Genomic DNA, 16,374 nt, shown 5'->3' on the forward strand with positions numbered 1-16,374 from the left:
TATCATCTGCATACTTACTAATCCAATTTACCACACCTTCATCCAGAACATTTGGTTCTATTAAAATTTATGGAATCAAATATCGATGGTGCTACAATAGATGGGCTGAATCTTCCACAACCTCTTCACCCTGCCCAAAACTATTCTCCTTCATGACGCTGCCTATAAGGTTATAATCCCATCATATATTTGCGTCTACATCTCCCAACATCTTGTTCACTCTGTCAATAACTCCAGCATCCTTCTTGAGTTTATAACCCAACATCCTTTTCATGCAACCTTAAATCCCTAAATACAATCCCCGTGTCCAGGCAATACTCACATCATCTCTCCAGGAGTACACTGAACTACATTCAGTGGACAGGCTTGTCGTATAGCTTTGAATTCCAAACCAGGAATTGTTAAGGTCTGTTGGAGGACTATGGCCAGCAGACGATTCTGATGCAATGGATTCACTACTGAAGAGAAAAGTAAAAGGGCTGTTGAGCAGGGGGATGGATCTCAGAGTACAAGTACATAGTCCCCTGAAAGTGACATCACAATTAGATTGAGTGAAGAAGGTAGCTTTTCGTATGCTGGCCTTCATCAGTCAGGGAATTGAGTATGGAAGTTGGAACATTACGCTACTGTTGTACAAGAGGCGCATTTGGAATATTTACGTAAGTTCTGTTCTGGTCACCCTGCTGCGGGAAAGATGTCATTAAGCTGGAAAGTGTGCAGAGAAGTTTAATGAGGATGCGGCCAGGATTCAAGAGCCTGAGCTATAGAGCGTGTTTGAACAAGCTAGGACTTTATTCTTTGGGGTGCAGGAGGGTGAGGGATAATGTTACAGAGGTGTATAAAATCACGAGGGGTATAGATTGGTGAATGAATAGACTTTTTCCCAGGGCGAGGGAATCACAAATGGGAAGGCATGGATCTAAGATGAGAGTAGAAAAATGTAATATGAACCTGAGGGGTACGTTTTCCCACACAGAATGTGGTGGGTATATGCAACAAGCTGGCAAAAGACGCAGTTAAGGCAAGCACCATATCAACATGTAAAATACATTAGACAGGTACATGGATAGGACGGATATGGGCCAAATGCAGGCAAATGGGACTAGCTTAGATGTGGCATCTTAATCGGCATGAACGAGTTGTACCAGATGGGCTGATACCTTGCTGTTTGACACAAAAACTAACAAATTCATAATAAATATCCTAATGAACCCAAAATAACTCAACTAGGTCAACAAAAAATGTAATTACAATTAAAGAAACGGAGCAAACTGTAATGTTCCAGAGTTTGAAAATTGGGAAAAGTTGCAATTAAATGTACTGACAATCTTTTTATTTACACCTTCAAAACAGGTACAATGATAGCATGTGCCTAGTTAGGACAACCGTGCAGAGTATTCAATAATCACACCTGGCTTCACTTCAGGACTAAACTAATCCTATCCTGTGTACATTAATCATTCATTACTGTGCAGTTTCTCTCTAATTATCACTTGAATAATGCATGAAAACATTTTACCTGTTGTAACTATGAATTGCTCCTTGGACACGATTTGTGAAATTAGTTGGAAGAGAATCGCTTGTTTTCTCAGGAAGATAGTCAGTGTTTCCTTTTGATAAACCTTTCCTGTTGGTAATGAAGAGGTTCATAATTAAATATCATTAACTCCTTGGTAAAATGGTTTAAAAACTAGTCCCAACATCATATTTGAGCAGAGCCCTGTGCGAGTTCAGAGTTTTGTTTAGACATTCAGCAGGTAGAGGGTAATGACACAGTGTGATGTGCTGGTGGTCAGGTCCAGCATATCAGGCTGTACTAATGGAGACAGGAAAACTAAACCAATATCACAGATGGATCTCTTGCAGAATGAATGGCCAGTTAGAAACATAGAAATATAGAAAATAGGTGCAGGAGAAGGCCATTTGGCCCTACGAGCCAGCACCGCCATTCAATATGATCATGGCTGATCATCCAACTCAGTATCCCATACCTGCCTTCTCTCCATACCCCCTGATCCCTTTAGCCACAAGGGCCACATCTAACTCCCTCTTAAATATAGCCAATGAACTGGCCTCAACTACCTTCTGTGGCAGAGAATTCCACAGATTCACCACTCTCTGTGTAAAAAATGATTTTCTCATCGCGGTCCTAAAAGACTTATCCTCAAACTGTGACCCCTTGTTCTGGACTTCTCCAACAGTTCTTATACAGGTGGAGAAAGCAAGTCACCTGAAGCTGAAGGATTCAGTATCATGTCTGGAAGGCTGCAGCATGCTTAGACGGAAGATGAGTTGTTGCTCCTCAAGCCTGAATTTTAGCCTTGTAACAGCAAGGCACTCATGGGTCTGAGTGAGAGTCGGATTGAGAATTAAAGTGGCATGTACCAGCACAGTTTCTGACTCGCAATAACAAAGCTTTTTCTCTCCAGAATGATTTTCAAAACAAAAAATGCGGCACAGTGTCGCAGCAGTAGATTTGCTGCCTTACAGCACTAGAGGCTTGGGAGCGATCCTGAATATGGGTGCTGTCTGTACAGAGCTTGCACGTTCTCCCTATGACTGCGTGGATTTTCACCGGGTGCTCCGGTTTCCTCCCATACTTCAAAGACGTGCAGGTTTGTAGCTTCAGTAAAAACTGGATATTGCCCCAAGTGTGTAGGATAGTGTTCAAGAATGGGGTGATCACTGGTTGGCATGGACATAATAGCTTTAAGTTTATTTTTGTTACTGCAAGTTAAAAATACTTAAGGCTGTATGTTGCGCTGTTTTTTAATTGAGTATTATTGTACAAGTGTCAATAGAAGCAATTGCTTGTCAGTTTTAATGGCCACCTGTGGTGATAATGACAAACTGTTTTGTAAGCCACAATAGTATCTAATTACTGCGAGGAGGTTGGATTTAAAAAAATCCCCCCTGGAGTTTTGTTTTGCTAGATATCCTTTTTCAGCTTGTTAATTTCCAAAATAAATGTTGTGGTTCAGCTATATCTAACTATAAATCTATCCAGATTCATAGAGTCATAGAGTGATACAGTGTGGAAACAGGCCCTTCCACCCAACTTGCCCACACTGGCCAACATGTCCCAGCTACACTAATCCCACCTCCCTGCATTTGGTCCATATCCCTCCAAACCTGTCCTATCCATGTACCTGTCTAACTGCTTCTTAAACATTGAGATGGTCCCAGCCTCAATTACCTCCTATGGTAGCTTGTTCCATACACCCACCACCCTTTGTGTGCAAAAAGGTACGCCTCAGATTCCTATTAAATCTTTTCCCCAATACCTTAAACCTAGGTCCTCTGGTCCTCGATTCATCTACTCTGGGCAAGAGACTCTGTGCATCCACCCGATCTATTCCTCTCATGATTTTATTCATCCTCCTGCACTCCAGAGAATAATAATAATAATAATAATGCATTTTATTTGCTGGCGCCTTTCTGGACACCCAAGGACACCTTACAGGACATAAAATCACAATACATTTATCAATATTAAAATCTTCGGGCGCCTTTCAAAGTCTCAAGGACACCTTACAAAAATTAACAGAAGAGAAAAAAAACACATAGTCGGAGAAAAAATAAATAATAAGGACATCATCAATACACAAATTAAAGATAGAAATCGCTCCAAAGACACAAAATCAAAAAATCAAAAAACACAACGAATAGAGTCCCAGCCTATTCAACCTCTCCCTATAGCTCAGACCATCTAGTCATGGCAACATCCTTGTAAATCTTCTCTGTACCCTTTCCAGCTTGACAACATCTTTCCTATAACATGGTGCTCAAAAATGAACACCATACTCTAAATTCGGTCTCTCCAACTTCTTATACAACTGCAACATGACCTCCCAACTTATATTAGATCCACAAGATGCAGCCCAGCTTTAAAAGGCTTACGTACAGTGAATACCTAATGTAATACTAGCTTCACACTGTAATCATCAAAATTTAATTTACCAATGTCGAGTATTTCATGAAATTATCTTTATTAATAAAATTAATTCAACTAAAACTGTGATTACATTAACGATGCAATTATAGATGCAAGTTGTCCCGAAATGTCACCCATTCCTTCTCTCCAGAGATGCTGCCTGTCCTGCTGAGTTACTCCAGCTTTTTGTGTCTATCTCCCAACTTCTATACTCAATACTGATGAAGGCCAATGTACCAAAAGCCTTTTTGACCACATTTACCTGCTACTGGACCTTCCATGTACCATGCACCTGCACCCCTTGATCCCTCTGCTCTAGAACACTCCCCAGAGCCCCATCATTCACTGTGTAGGTCCTGCCCATGTTAGACTTGTCCAAAATGCAACATCTCACATTTCTCTGCATTAGAAACATAGAAACATAGAAAATAGGTGCAGGAGGAGGCCATTCGGCCCTTTGAGCCAGCACTGCCATTCATTGTGACCATGGCTGATTGTCCCCAATCAATAATCAGTGCCTGCCTTCTCCCCATATCCCTAGATTCCACTAGCCCCTAGAGCTCTATCTAACTCTCTCTTAAATCCATCCAGTGATTTGGCCTCCACTGCCCTCTGTGGCAGGGAATTCCACAAATTCACAACTCTCTCGGTGAAAACGTTTTTTCTCACCTCAGTCTTAAATGGCCTCCCCTTTATTCTAAGACTGTGGCCCCTGGTTCTGGACTCGCCCAACATTGGGAATATTTTTCCTGCATCTAGCTTGTCCAGTCCTTTTATAATTTTATATGTTTCTATAAGATTCCCCCTCATCCTTTTAAACTCCAGTGAATACAATCCTAGTCTTTTCAATTGTTCCTCATATGACAGTCCCGCCATCCCAGGGATCAATCTCGTGAACCTACGCTGCACTGCCTCAATCACAAGGATGTCCTTCCTCAAATTAGGAGAACAAAACTGTACACAATACTCCAGATGTGGTCTCACCAGAACCCTATACAACTGCAGAAGTACATCTTTACTCCTATACTGAAATCCTCTTGTTATGAAGGCCAACATTCCATTAGCTTTATTCACTACCTGCTGTACCTACACGCCAACTTTCTGAGACTGATGTACAAGGACACCCAGGTCTCACTGTACCTTTCCCTTACCTAACCTAACCCCATTGAGATAATAATCTGCCCCCTTGTTTTTGCCGCCAAAGTGGATAACCTCACATTTATCTGTATTATACTGCATCTGCCACGCATCTGCCCACTCTCTCAACCTGTCCAGGTCACCCTGCAACCTCCTAACATCTTCTTCACAGTTCACACTACCACCCAGCTTTGTGTCATCCGCATACTTGCTAGTGTTGCTCCTAATTCCATCTTCCAAATCATTAATATATATGGTAAACTCCACTCGCCACTGCCTGCCATTCTGAAAAGGACCCGTTCACTCCTACTCTTTGCTTCCATTATTAAATTCCATTGACCATTCCTCAGCCCACCTGGACAATTAATTGATCAAGACCCTGCTGCAATTGTTCACAACCATCTTCACTATCTGCATTTTGGTTTCAAACTCATTTTATCTGAACGGGTCAGACAACATCTCTGCAGAAAAGGAATAGGTGACGTTTCGAGTCGAGACCCTTCTTCAGACTGAGGGTCGGGGGAAAGGGAAATGAGAGAAATAGACAGCGATGTAGATAGATATAGAACAAATGAATGATTGACGTGCAAAAAAGTGACGATGATAAAAGGAATCAGGCCATTGTGAGCTGTTCGTTAGGTGAAAACGAGTACAATGAGACTCAACAAGACGACTTTGATCTTCTGATTAAACCAGCATCTACAGTTCCTTCCTACTAATTTATCTAAAGGCAGTCTTCCACTGATGGAAAAAATTACCGTAGGTTGCAGAGTTCTACTGAGTGTTCCAGTTGGAGATTGTTCTTGGTGCTCTTCAAATTGAGCTCGTTATTTTTAGTTAACAGTTATTAGGGGACAATGTTAAAAAGTGTCACTAATATTAAAAATTCTCCAAATACTCTGACTTCAGCAAAATAATGAGCGGGGGGTGGGGGAGGGGAGGAATGGGGAAGAAGGGCAAGGTTAATTTAAATGCTTTTAATATGTCTTAAATGCAAAATTGACTTTTTGTGTTTTTTAAATAATTACACAATGCATCCATAATTGCATCGTTAACACGATCATATTTTTAATTGAATTCATTTAATTAATAAAGATTCATGAAATATTTGACATTGGTTAGAATGAAACTTTGATGATTGCAGTGTGAAGCTAGTATTACATTAGGTATTCACTGTGCGTTAGCCTTTTAAAGCTGGGCTGTATCTTGTGGATCTAATATAACAGCTCTCTATTTACCATAACACTAACCAATAGAATTTTAAGATCTTGCTTCCTGAAATGATATGAATTGTTTAATCCTTAATCCTATCATTTCCTGAAATTCAAATAAATTCCCCCACTGATTTCCAGAGAATTATTACTTTTGTACATTAACCGAGATCGAATGGCAGTCACATTTTTCTTGTGTACTTCAAAGCACTTCAAAGTATATTATCACTTTACTTATAGGGATTATAGCTTCCACAGGCCAGAAGATGCTACTTAACCCATTGGGGTTTTCCAGCATCTTCTGACTTTATTCAAGATGATTACAAGTTTGGATTTCAGTTTGTGTAGAATTATAAAACCCGTCCAGTGATAGCCCTTTAGCAGTTTACAAATAAAAAGGTCACATGAGGTTTTCACTCATCATCATACAAACAAAATAAATAATAGCAACATGGGCATATTTGGCCTTTCAAACTGCTACATCATTCAACAAGATCATGGCTGACCTTCAATCTCAATGTCATTTTCTTGTGCTATCCCATATCCATTGATTTCATTAACAATCGCAAATTTTGTATTTTGAATGAATTCAACAGCTGACTCTTCATAGACTTCTAGGATAGAGAATTTCATAGAATTTTCACCTTCTGAGTGATTTCCAATCCAAGTCCTAAACAGACTACACCTTATTCTAAGATTGTGACCCATGATTCTCAACACATCATTGTGGGCCAAAGTGGTTCCTATGCTGTACATCAGCCTGAGGAAGTATGCTTCATCTATCCAGCCTGCTGAGCACTGCAAGAATTGTTTAATTTTGAGTGTGTCGCCTTTCATTTTTTCTCAGCTCAAAGGAACACAGACTTACACTATTCAATCTTTCCTCATATGGCAAACCCACCACCCTTCAATTCAATGAAACTTCACTGCATTCTCTCTACTGGTATATCCTTTTTATTGTAAGGAGATCAAAACTGTACTTAATACTCCAGGTGTAGTCTCACCAAGGCCCCGTATAATTACATCGAACCATAGAAAATAGGTGTAGGAGGAGGCTATTCGGCCCTTCTAGCCAGCACCGCCATTCATTGTGATCATGGCTGATCGTCCCCTGTCAATAACCCGTGCCTGCCTTCTCCCCATATCCCTTGACTCCACTAGCCCCTAGAGCTCTATCTAACTCTCTCTTAAATCCATCCAGTGATTTGGCCTCCACTGCCCTCTGTGGCAGGGAATTCCATAAATTCACAGCTCTCTGGGCGAAAAAGTTTTTTCTCACCTCAGTCTTAAATGACCTCCCCTTTATTCTAAGACTGTGGCCCCTGGTTCTGGACTCGCCCAACATTGGGAACATTTTTCCTGCATCTAGCTTGTCCAGTCCTTTTATAATTTTATATGTTTCTATAAGATCCCCCATTATCCTTCTAAACTCCAGTGAATACAAGCCTAGTCTTTTCAATCTTTCCTCATATGACAGTCCCGCCATCCCAGGGATCAATCTCGTGAACCTACGCTGCACTGCCTCAATCACAAGGATGTCCTTCCTCAAATTAGGAGACCAAAACTGTACACAATACTCCAGATGTGGTCCCACCAGAGCCCTATACAACTGCAGAAGAACCTCTTTACTCCTATACTGAAATCCTCTTGTTATGATGGCCAACATTCCATTAGCTTTCTTCACTGCCTGCTGTACCTGTAAGCCAAATTTCAGTGACCGGTGTACAAGGACACCCAGGTCTCGCTGTACCTCCCCCTTACCTAACCTAACCCCATTGAGATAATAATCTGCCCCCTTGTTTTTGCCGCCAAAGTGGATAACCTCACATTTATCTATATTATACTGCATCTGCCACGCATCTGCCCACTCGCTCAACCTGTCCAGGTCACCCTGCAACCTCCTAACATCCTCTTCACAGTTCACACTGCCACCCAGCTTTGTATCATCCGCAAACTTGCTAGTGTTGCTCCTAATTCCCTCTTCCAAATCATTAATATATATGGTAAACAGCTCTCTTCCAGATTTCACCCCCTGTCCCCAACTGCAATCAGATAAAGAATGGTCCCAACCTAAAATCTCTACTGTCCATGTTCACCAGAGATGCTGCCTGACCGGCCAAGTTGCTCCAGCTCTTTGCCACCAGTCTCTCTTTGTAAACTAGCATTTGCAGCTCCTTGTGTCTGCGTCATTACCCCATTTATTCAAATCCTTTCTTAATAAAGGCCAATATATCATTTGTCCTCCTAACTGCAAATCTAAGTCCCTTTGAATATCATCAATCTCTTTTTTTATTTTTTTTATGGATTATCTGGTCCAAGAGAAAACTGGTTTTATATGCATATACCATAATGCTAAAACAAGCATATTTCAAAATTAAAAAAATAATGTTTTTATTATTGCAAATGGTTTATCTATTTCACTTTCTACGCTATCAGGTGCAGGTCCACCAACGATTTTCCAGAGACTGGGGGTCCTTACCTCCTTTAATTTGGACAAAATTCTGAGTGCACACTTGAAATCCCCCTGGAAGTCCCCCCGAAAATGTGGTGCCAAGGCTGGGTGAGCTGGCGATCTCTAACTCATCGGGACTTCCTCACTGATCGGTGGGTCGAATTTGCCCCCTCCTGCCGAGGCTTTGGAACTCCGGCCTGGCCAGAGCCGGCACATCTGTTCCCATCGCCAACCTCCGAGTCAGACTTTGCAGGCCGGTATCTTGGCACCCCCGGTGGCCCTTTTCCGGTTCTGTTGGACTCCTCTCAGAGACCAAGGGCATCAGAAAATCGGTGGTGGGCCTTTATATGTGTTCTAACCATTATTCAGTTGCTCTTATAATGTAACTATAGATAGGTGTTTTTGCTTTCTGATTTACTTCCATGGTTGTTCACAATTCAGGGTTTGCAGTTATTGGCAGCAGCAAGAAGCATTATAGTGGATGTTATTGCCAGAGTGATCGCTGGGTCTTCATGTGGAACTCTCTCTGAGGTTGACAACAACGCCATTATTTCACTCCTCACCAAAAATTCAGATCTTTTTTAAACTTACCTCCAGCTGATATTAATATGAATATTCCAGATCCATGGGTAGTTTCTACCCAGCTGTTATCTGGCAACTGAACCATCCTACCAACAACTAGAGAGCAGCCTTGAGCGACCTCTACCTCATTGGAGACCGCAGACTAACTTTGATCAGACCTTACTGGACTTTATCTTGCACTAAATATTATTCACATTATTTCCCTTTATCATGTGCCTGTACACCATGGATGACTCGATTGTAATCATGTATTGTCTTTCCGCTGATGGGTTAGCACCCAACAAAAGCTTTTCAATGTACCTCAGTACAGATAACAAAAAACTAAATTAAAGTAACAATCTTTCTCCAAAACTGCCCAAAATAACCTATTCATGAGCAAGAAAGTTAAAGACTTATTTTACTTGCTGAGTTGGCAAAATCCACCACCTCCGCATGGTATCTCCCTAATTGATGCCTGCTATTGCACGCTTTGTAGTTGTGAGCTGAAGCCACTGAGACCATCATAGCTCGTGGAATTATTGGAATTAAAGCCATGACAAGGTCATTGAATTAATGATTAATATTAATAGGTCATAGTAAGTAAATGCCAACTTATTTCTAAGTGCACTTAAGAAAAAAAGTTGCAAAGATGCGACCTCAGTGTATTAACTGCTGTGAATTAACTCCATTGAAATGAACACAAAGGGTTAACATATCCACAATTGTGAAGGTAGATACAATATAGAAACATAGGAACATAGAAAATAGGCTATTAAACCTGGCTCAGACAAAACTCTGATTATTAATAACCACTTTCTGTTATTTGCACTTTACCAGTTTATTTATTCATGTGTGTATATATTTATATCATGGTATATGGACACATTTATCTGTTTTGTAGTAAATGCCTACTATTTTCTGTGTGCTTTAGCAAAGCAAGAATTTCATTGTCCTATACAGGGACACATGACAATAAACTCACTTGAACTTGAAATAGGTGCAGGAGGAAGCCATTCAGCCCTTCAAGCCAGCACCGCCATTCATTGTGATCATGGTTGATCGTCCCCTATCAATAACCTGTGCCTGCCTTCTCCCCATATCCCTTGACTCCCTATCTATGTTTCGGAAAAATTTAGCAAAGCACTTGAATAGGCAAGGTGTAAAAGGATACTGTCCTAATATGGGCAAATGAGATTGTGTACAATGGTAAAACAGTCACATGGACTTGATGGGCAAAATGTTTTTGTATTATACGACTCCATAAAGGCTGGTTTTACAATGAGATGTTGATTTATTCATTCCTATATTTAAATATGCAACCATTGTAAACCATGCACAGTTCTTTCAAATAGTTTAATATGCAAGTTGGGGACCAATCTATATAGATTCAATCATGTGACATTTTTTCTTATATTTAAGCTAAAGATTTAGGTTAACACCAGTCACCAAGTGGAATCAGCATTTCACGCTACACATGATGGAAAGCTGAACCTTTTCGTGCAAAGGACGTTTCCATGCATAGGCCCACTGGGCATATTGGAGTGACGTCAATCAGCATGCAATGCACATTTAGTACTGTTGCTCCAACAACAGAGTGCACATAAATGACTGAAAAACAGCCAGGACCTCAGCCAGAAATAGCCAAAACCTAATGGAAGTTAGGAAGGCCTGCTTGAGTTTACTTTGAAAAGACAGACCTTACTTCATTGACAGCTAGAAGGGAACAATAGATTCTTCTCTGATGCACCAATGGATCAAGTACCCGAGTGTAAATATAACCAACAACTTGACCTAGTCCAAACACATCAACAGTATAACCAATTACTTCCCCAGACGATTAAGAGGATTTGACATATCCACAATCACTCATACAATTTCCTGCCGGTGCACCATAGAATGTGTCCTATCAGGATGCATCACAGCTAGGTATGGGAACTGTTGTGCCCACAAACAGCAACAATTGCAGGGAGTTGTGAATGCAGCCCAGCCCAAGGTAGTGTGCTGGCTCCACTACTATATAACATCTACACCAATGACCAGCCAATGGACCAGAACACTGAGCGGTTCATCTACGCCGACGACCTCTGTGTAACATCCCAAGAGAGTACGTTTGAAGCTATAGAAGCGAATCTCACCTCAGCCCTAGATGAGCTACACCTCTACTACGAGCGCAACCACCTACACGCAAACCCTGCGAAGACCCAAGCCTGCTCGTTCCATCTCAGGAACCGGGAAGCAAACAGGCCCCTTAACATCACATGGTCTGGAACACCTCTTGAGCACTGCACCAACCCTGCCTACCTCGGTGTAACACTGGATCGCACTCTCTCCTATAAGGAACACATCAAAAACACCAAATTGAAAGTTAACTCCCGAAATAACATCCTCCGGAAGCTGACCAACTCCGAATGGGGAGCCACAGCACACACATTAAGATCTACTGCTCTGGCCCTGTGCTACTCCTCTGCGGAGTATGCGTGTCCTGTTTGGGAGAGATCATCCCATGCCAAGAAACTAGACCCAGCGTTGAATAACACCTGCCGCTCAATCACTGGCTGCTTGAAGCCCACCAACGTAAACAACCTGCACCTCCTCGCTGGCATTGCCCCTGCTGATGTGAGACGGGAAGTCACCAGCCGAGTAGAGATGACCAAGGCCACCAGTGATGAACGCCACCTCCTCTACGGACGTGTACCCCCGGCCCAACGGCTGAAGTCCAGGAGAAGCTTTCTCAGCCATGTCCAGCCCCTAATAGCATCACGGGAAGAAACCAGACTCCAACTATGGACAAAAAGGCTTGAGGACGACACCCCTCCTACTGACATGGGTATCCCTCCTTCTGAAGCCCTCCCTCCGGGCTCAGAAGCACCATGGGTCCAGTGGAAGACACTCAACCGCCTGAGAACAGGAACAGGGCGATCAAAAGCTGCCATGGCCAGATGGGGCTATGAAACTGGCCAAACCACCTGTGAATGTGGAGAAGAGGACCATACAATGCAGCACTGCCTTGTCTGCCCCCTACTACCCAACCAGTGCAGCCCAAAGGATCTTGCAGTGTTCAATAAAAACGCAAAGGACTGTGTAAAGGAATGGGAAACTGTCATATAGCCAACCAGCTTCAAAGACACGAAAAAAAGAAGCCCAGTCCATCACGCAAAGCAGCCTCGGCCCACTCAATAGACCTTTCCCTCTGCTTGGGAAAGCAGCCAACATTATCAAGCATCACTCACGTCCTCTCTTTTGTCAGGAACAAGACACAAACGTTTGAAAGTATGTACCACCTGGTTCATGAACATCTTCTTCCTCACTGGAATCAGACTCTTGAACAGACCTCTCATATTCTAAGGACGTATTCCTGATCTGCTAATTTGCCTCGTTGCAGCCCTTAAACCTTTGTTATTCACTGGAGTTTGGCTTGTATTCACTGGAGTTTGGAAGGATGAGGGGAGATCTTATAGAAACATATAAAATTATAAAAGGACTGGACAGGCTAGATGCAGGAAAAATGTTCCCAATGTTGGGCGAGTCCAGAACCAGGGGCCACAGTCTTAGAATAAAGGGGAGGTCATTTAAGACTGAGGTGAGAAAAACTTTTTCACCCAGAGAGTTGTGAATTTATGGAATTCCCTGCCACCGAGGGCAGTGGAGGCCAAGTCACTGGATGGATTTAAGAGAGAGTTAGATAGAGCTCTAGGGGCTAGTGGAGTCAAGGGATATGGGGAGAAGGCAGGCACGGGTTATTGATAGGGGACCATCAGCCATGATCACAATGAATGGCGGTGCTGGCTCGAAGGGCCGAATGGCCTCCTCCTGCACCTGTTTTCTATGTTCCTATGTTTCTATGTTATCTGCTCTTTCTCTGCAGCTGTAACACTATATTCTGCACACTGCTTTGTTCTCTTTTCCACTGCGTGGTGCACTCATGTGAAGTATGATTGCACTCGTGTAAGGTACGGTCTATTTGGAGAGCACACAAAACAACGTTTTTCACGAAGTTAGACACAAAATGCTGGAGTAACTTCGCAGAACAGGCAGCATCTCTGGAAAGAAGGAATGGGTGACGTTTCGGGTCGAGACTGAAGAAGGGTCTCGACCCAAAATGTCACCCATTCCTTCGCTCCAGAGATGCTGCCTGTTCCGTTTGGTTACTCCAGCATTTTGTGTCTATCTTCGATTTAAACCAGCATCTGCATTTCCTTCCTACATAGTTTTTCACTTCATCTCAGTACAAATGACAATAATAAACCAATACCAGATGCATTAATATTTTGCACGCAAGAATTTAGTTTAGTTTAGAGGCACAGCGCAGGAACAGGCCCCTTGGCCACCGAGTCCATGCCGACCAGCTAGTCCCGTACTCTAGCACTAACCTACACACACTAGGGACAATTCATAATCTTTACCAAAGCCAATTAACCTACAAACCTTATACGTCTTTAGCTTGTGGGAGGAAACCGGAGCACCTGGAGAAATGTCACGGGGAGCATACAAATTTCGTACAGACCGCACCCGTAGTCAGGATTGAACCCGGGACTCTGGCGCTGTAAGGCAGCAACTCTACCGCTGCACCACTGTGCTGCCCATAAACCACCGCCGCTTCTACTTTGGTTGGGAGTACGTCAACCCCACCAGAACTCCCCAACCCCCAAATGTCTCGCTCCGATCTTCAGCTGCAATCCATACTTTTGCCTCCGAGATGTCCTATCAAATACTGGGAAGCAGGTCGGTCATTTGCACCCGATTCACCTTTCCTTGCATAAAGTGATTCAAAAGCACTCCACTGGATATTCCACGATGAAATCAAGACCTCATGCCAGGGTGGGACATTCCACAACTAAGCTAAATTTCTCATGCAGCTCCTGAAATACACTCAGTCACTGTGTACGGGTGTTATAGGCTGAGGAATTAGGCACTTTTTAAAAGCCTAAGATAGCCTAAAACCCGCAAGCCCAGATAAACTGATATGTGACATTTCAGCACACATTTCTCTATGTGAAGCATTTTCCGGTCTGAACTTTCTATTTGAGGTATCGTGTTCTTTGAGAAATTATTAATGCACATGTACATTTTTCCTCAGTGCTCTTTTTAAAATTAGTCAATCAACTAGTCAACCAGCAAAAGGCTTAATAAACCAACATTGGTTAGATACATTTTTCCCCCACCCAATTTGAAAGAGTGCCAGATTTGTCATGAAATAATTACAGAAGTTTACCAGAGGCTGTAAAGGAGAAATATGCATAATCTTTGACTGAACAGGGATGTAATCATACAAATCCTAACGTCATGCTTGGGAATTTGCAGATAATTCATTTTGTCTTTTGCAAACATTAGAGAACCATTATTTAAGAAAAATCTCCCAAATTTGATGAGAGCAGCAAATATAACATGATTAAAATGGTTCAGTGAATCTATAATTAATTGACACTTTGCATACCTGCTTTATAAGATACAGGATCTTTATACGAATAACCGGTAAAAGTTTTACAATGTGATTATAAGCTTGAACTTACCCTATTACCATAAGACTGAGGTTTTTGTTCAGCTCACTTTCTTTACAGCTGCACTTATACAGTAGTTGGACATTACTGGAATGGCACATCAAACCAGGAGGATACACATCGCTGGAACCAGGCATCAGTGAAGCGCTAAATCTTTAATTTTTCAGATCAAAGAAAGAGGACGCATTTTCCAATGCAGCTCACGCGGCACAAATGGCAAGCAAGGAGGCAAATATTGCTGCAACGTGTGATCAGAAGCAGCATTTATCAGCCTGGCCATCTGCAGGTTTACACACAGAATGCAAAGTGTAGATGAAGCATTCCAAAGGATTCACAGTTTGCAAACATCAAATGCTCAGGCCACCGACATCAGTTCTTCATAATGATCAGAGCATTGCTCTTCCTCACCCACTCTCCATACACTGTGCAATAGTCAAATTCCTGAGCACATGGGCACTGATGCCAGAGATGAAAGACTTGTCATATCAAAAGAGTTTTTTGCGCGCGCGCATGTGTGTGTTGGCTAGTATTTATTCTATTGGTTCTGCATGAAGCAGAATGTTCTGCAGTAACAGCCTCACTATGACTCACAGCAACATCAATATAGGATGGTTATTTATTTTCTCCGAGTGTTCCCCCCCACCCTCCTCCCCCCCTCCAAAGCCTCGGGCAAACTGCAAACCGCACTAACAGCTGCTGAGAACTGCATGGAATTGTTCATCCATTAAGCTGTTAACACAGGGTCACAAAGCACTGACAGCATTGAAGCAAGCTGCTGGTAGCTTATGTTAGAAAATAAGCAATGGTCTTGAAAAGCACAATTCAAACTAATTGTTTTGCACCAGCACAACTGAGGGCAATGAGTGCCAAGGATAATACCCTCCTGCACCACAATGAAGGTGGAAGCTGCATTCACAACTGTATTCTTATGATGAATACACAATTTAACTCATGCTTTAAAAGGGTCTGACTGAGAAAAAAAACACAAAAAGTATTTCCAAAATTACAGATTTAGGTTTAGGTGTACCGAGAGACAGTAAAAAGCTGTTATTTCAGTGCTATCCAATCAAATCAGATAACACGATACATAGATGCAATCAAGATATACATAATGATAAAAGGTAGAATGAAGAATGGTTGGAGAATCAGGCTTGACCCAAGCTCATGGAAGGACCATTCAGAAGCCTGATAACAGAGGGGAAGATCCTTTCCACGAGTCTGATGGATCACATTTTCAAACTTCTGTATTTACTGCCGATGGGAGCGGGGAGAAGGAGGAATGACTATGGTGGGAAAGGCCTTTGGCTTTGATGGGTGCTTTCACGAAGCAGTGCAAAGTGTAAATAGAATCAATGCTGGGGAGTCCGGTTTAACCATATAACCATATAACAATTTACAGCACGGAAACAGGCCATCTCGGTCCTACAAGTCTGTGCCGAACACTTATTTTCCCCTAGTCCCATCTACCTGCACTCAGACCATAACCCTCCATTCCTTTCCCATCCATATACCTATCCAATTTATTTTTAATTATAAAATTGAACCTGCCTCCAGCACTTCCACTGGAAGCTCATTCCACAC

General features: G+C 42.2%; 1 protein-coding gene across 4 annotated transcripts in view; it reads right to left on the reverse strand.

Moving 5' to 3' along the window:
* The window catches only part of fam149a (family with sequence similarity 149 member A), a 93,212-nt gene that overhangs the window by 57,711 nt on the left and 19,127 nt on the right, over window positions 1–16,374 (reverse strand). Inside the window, exons 1-3 of one of the 4 annotated variants that reach the window (XM_033029772.1) lie at window positions 14,806–15,300; window positions 1,520–1,627; window positions 323–458 (exon numbers count right to left, since the gene is read on the reverse strand). In XM_033029772.1, coding sequence (XP_032885663.1) covers window positions 323–458; window positions 1,520–1,627; window positions 14,806–14,930 — 369 coding nt within the window. In that variant the 5' untranslated portion in view covers window positions 14,931–15,300. Of the gene's footprint in view, window positions 1–322; window positions 459–1,519; window positions 1,628–14,805; window positions 15,301–16,374 lie in introns of those variants that run through there. The other 3 variants (XM_033029754.1, XM_033029746.1, XM_033029763.1) reach the window with 3 other exon arrangements.

The sequence above is a fragment of the Amblyraja radiata genome, chromosome 1 (genome assembly GCF_010909765.2).
Source record: "Amblyraja radiata isolate CabotCenter1 chromosome 1, sAmbRad1.1.pri, whole genome shotgun sequence".
Taxonomy (NCBI): domain Eukaryota; kingdom Metazoa; phylum Chordata; class Chondrichthyes; order Rajiformes; family Rajidae; genus Amblyraja; species Amblyraja radiata.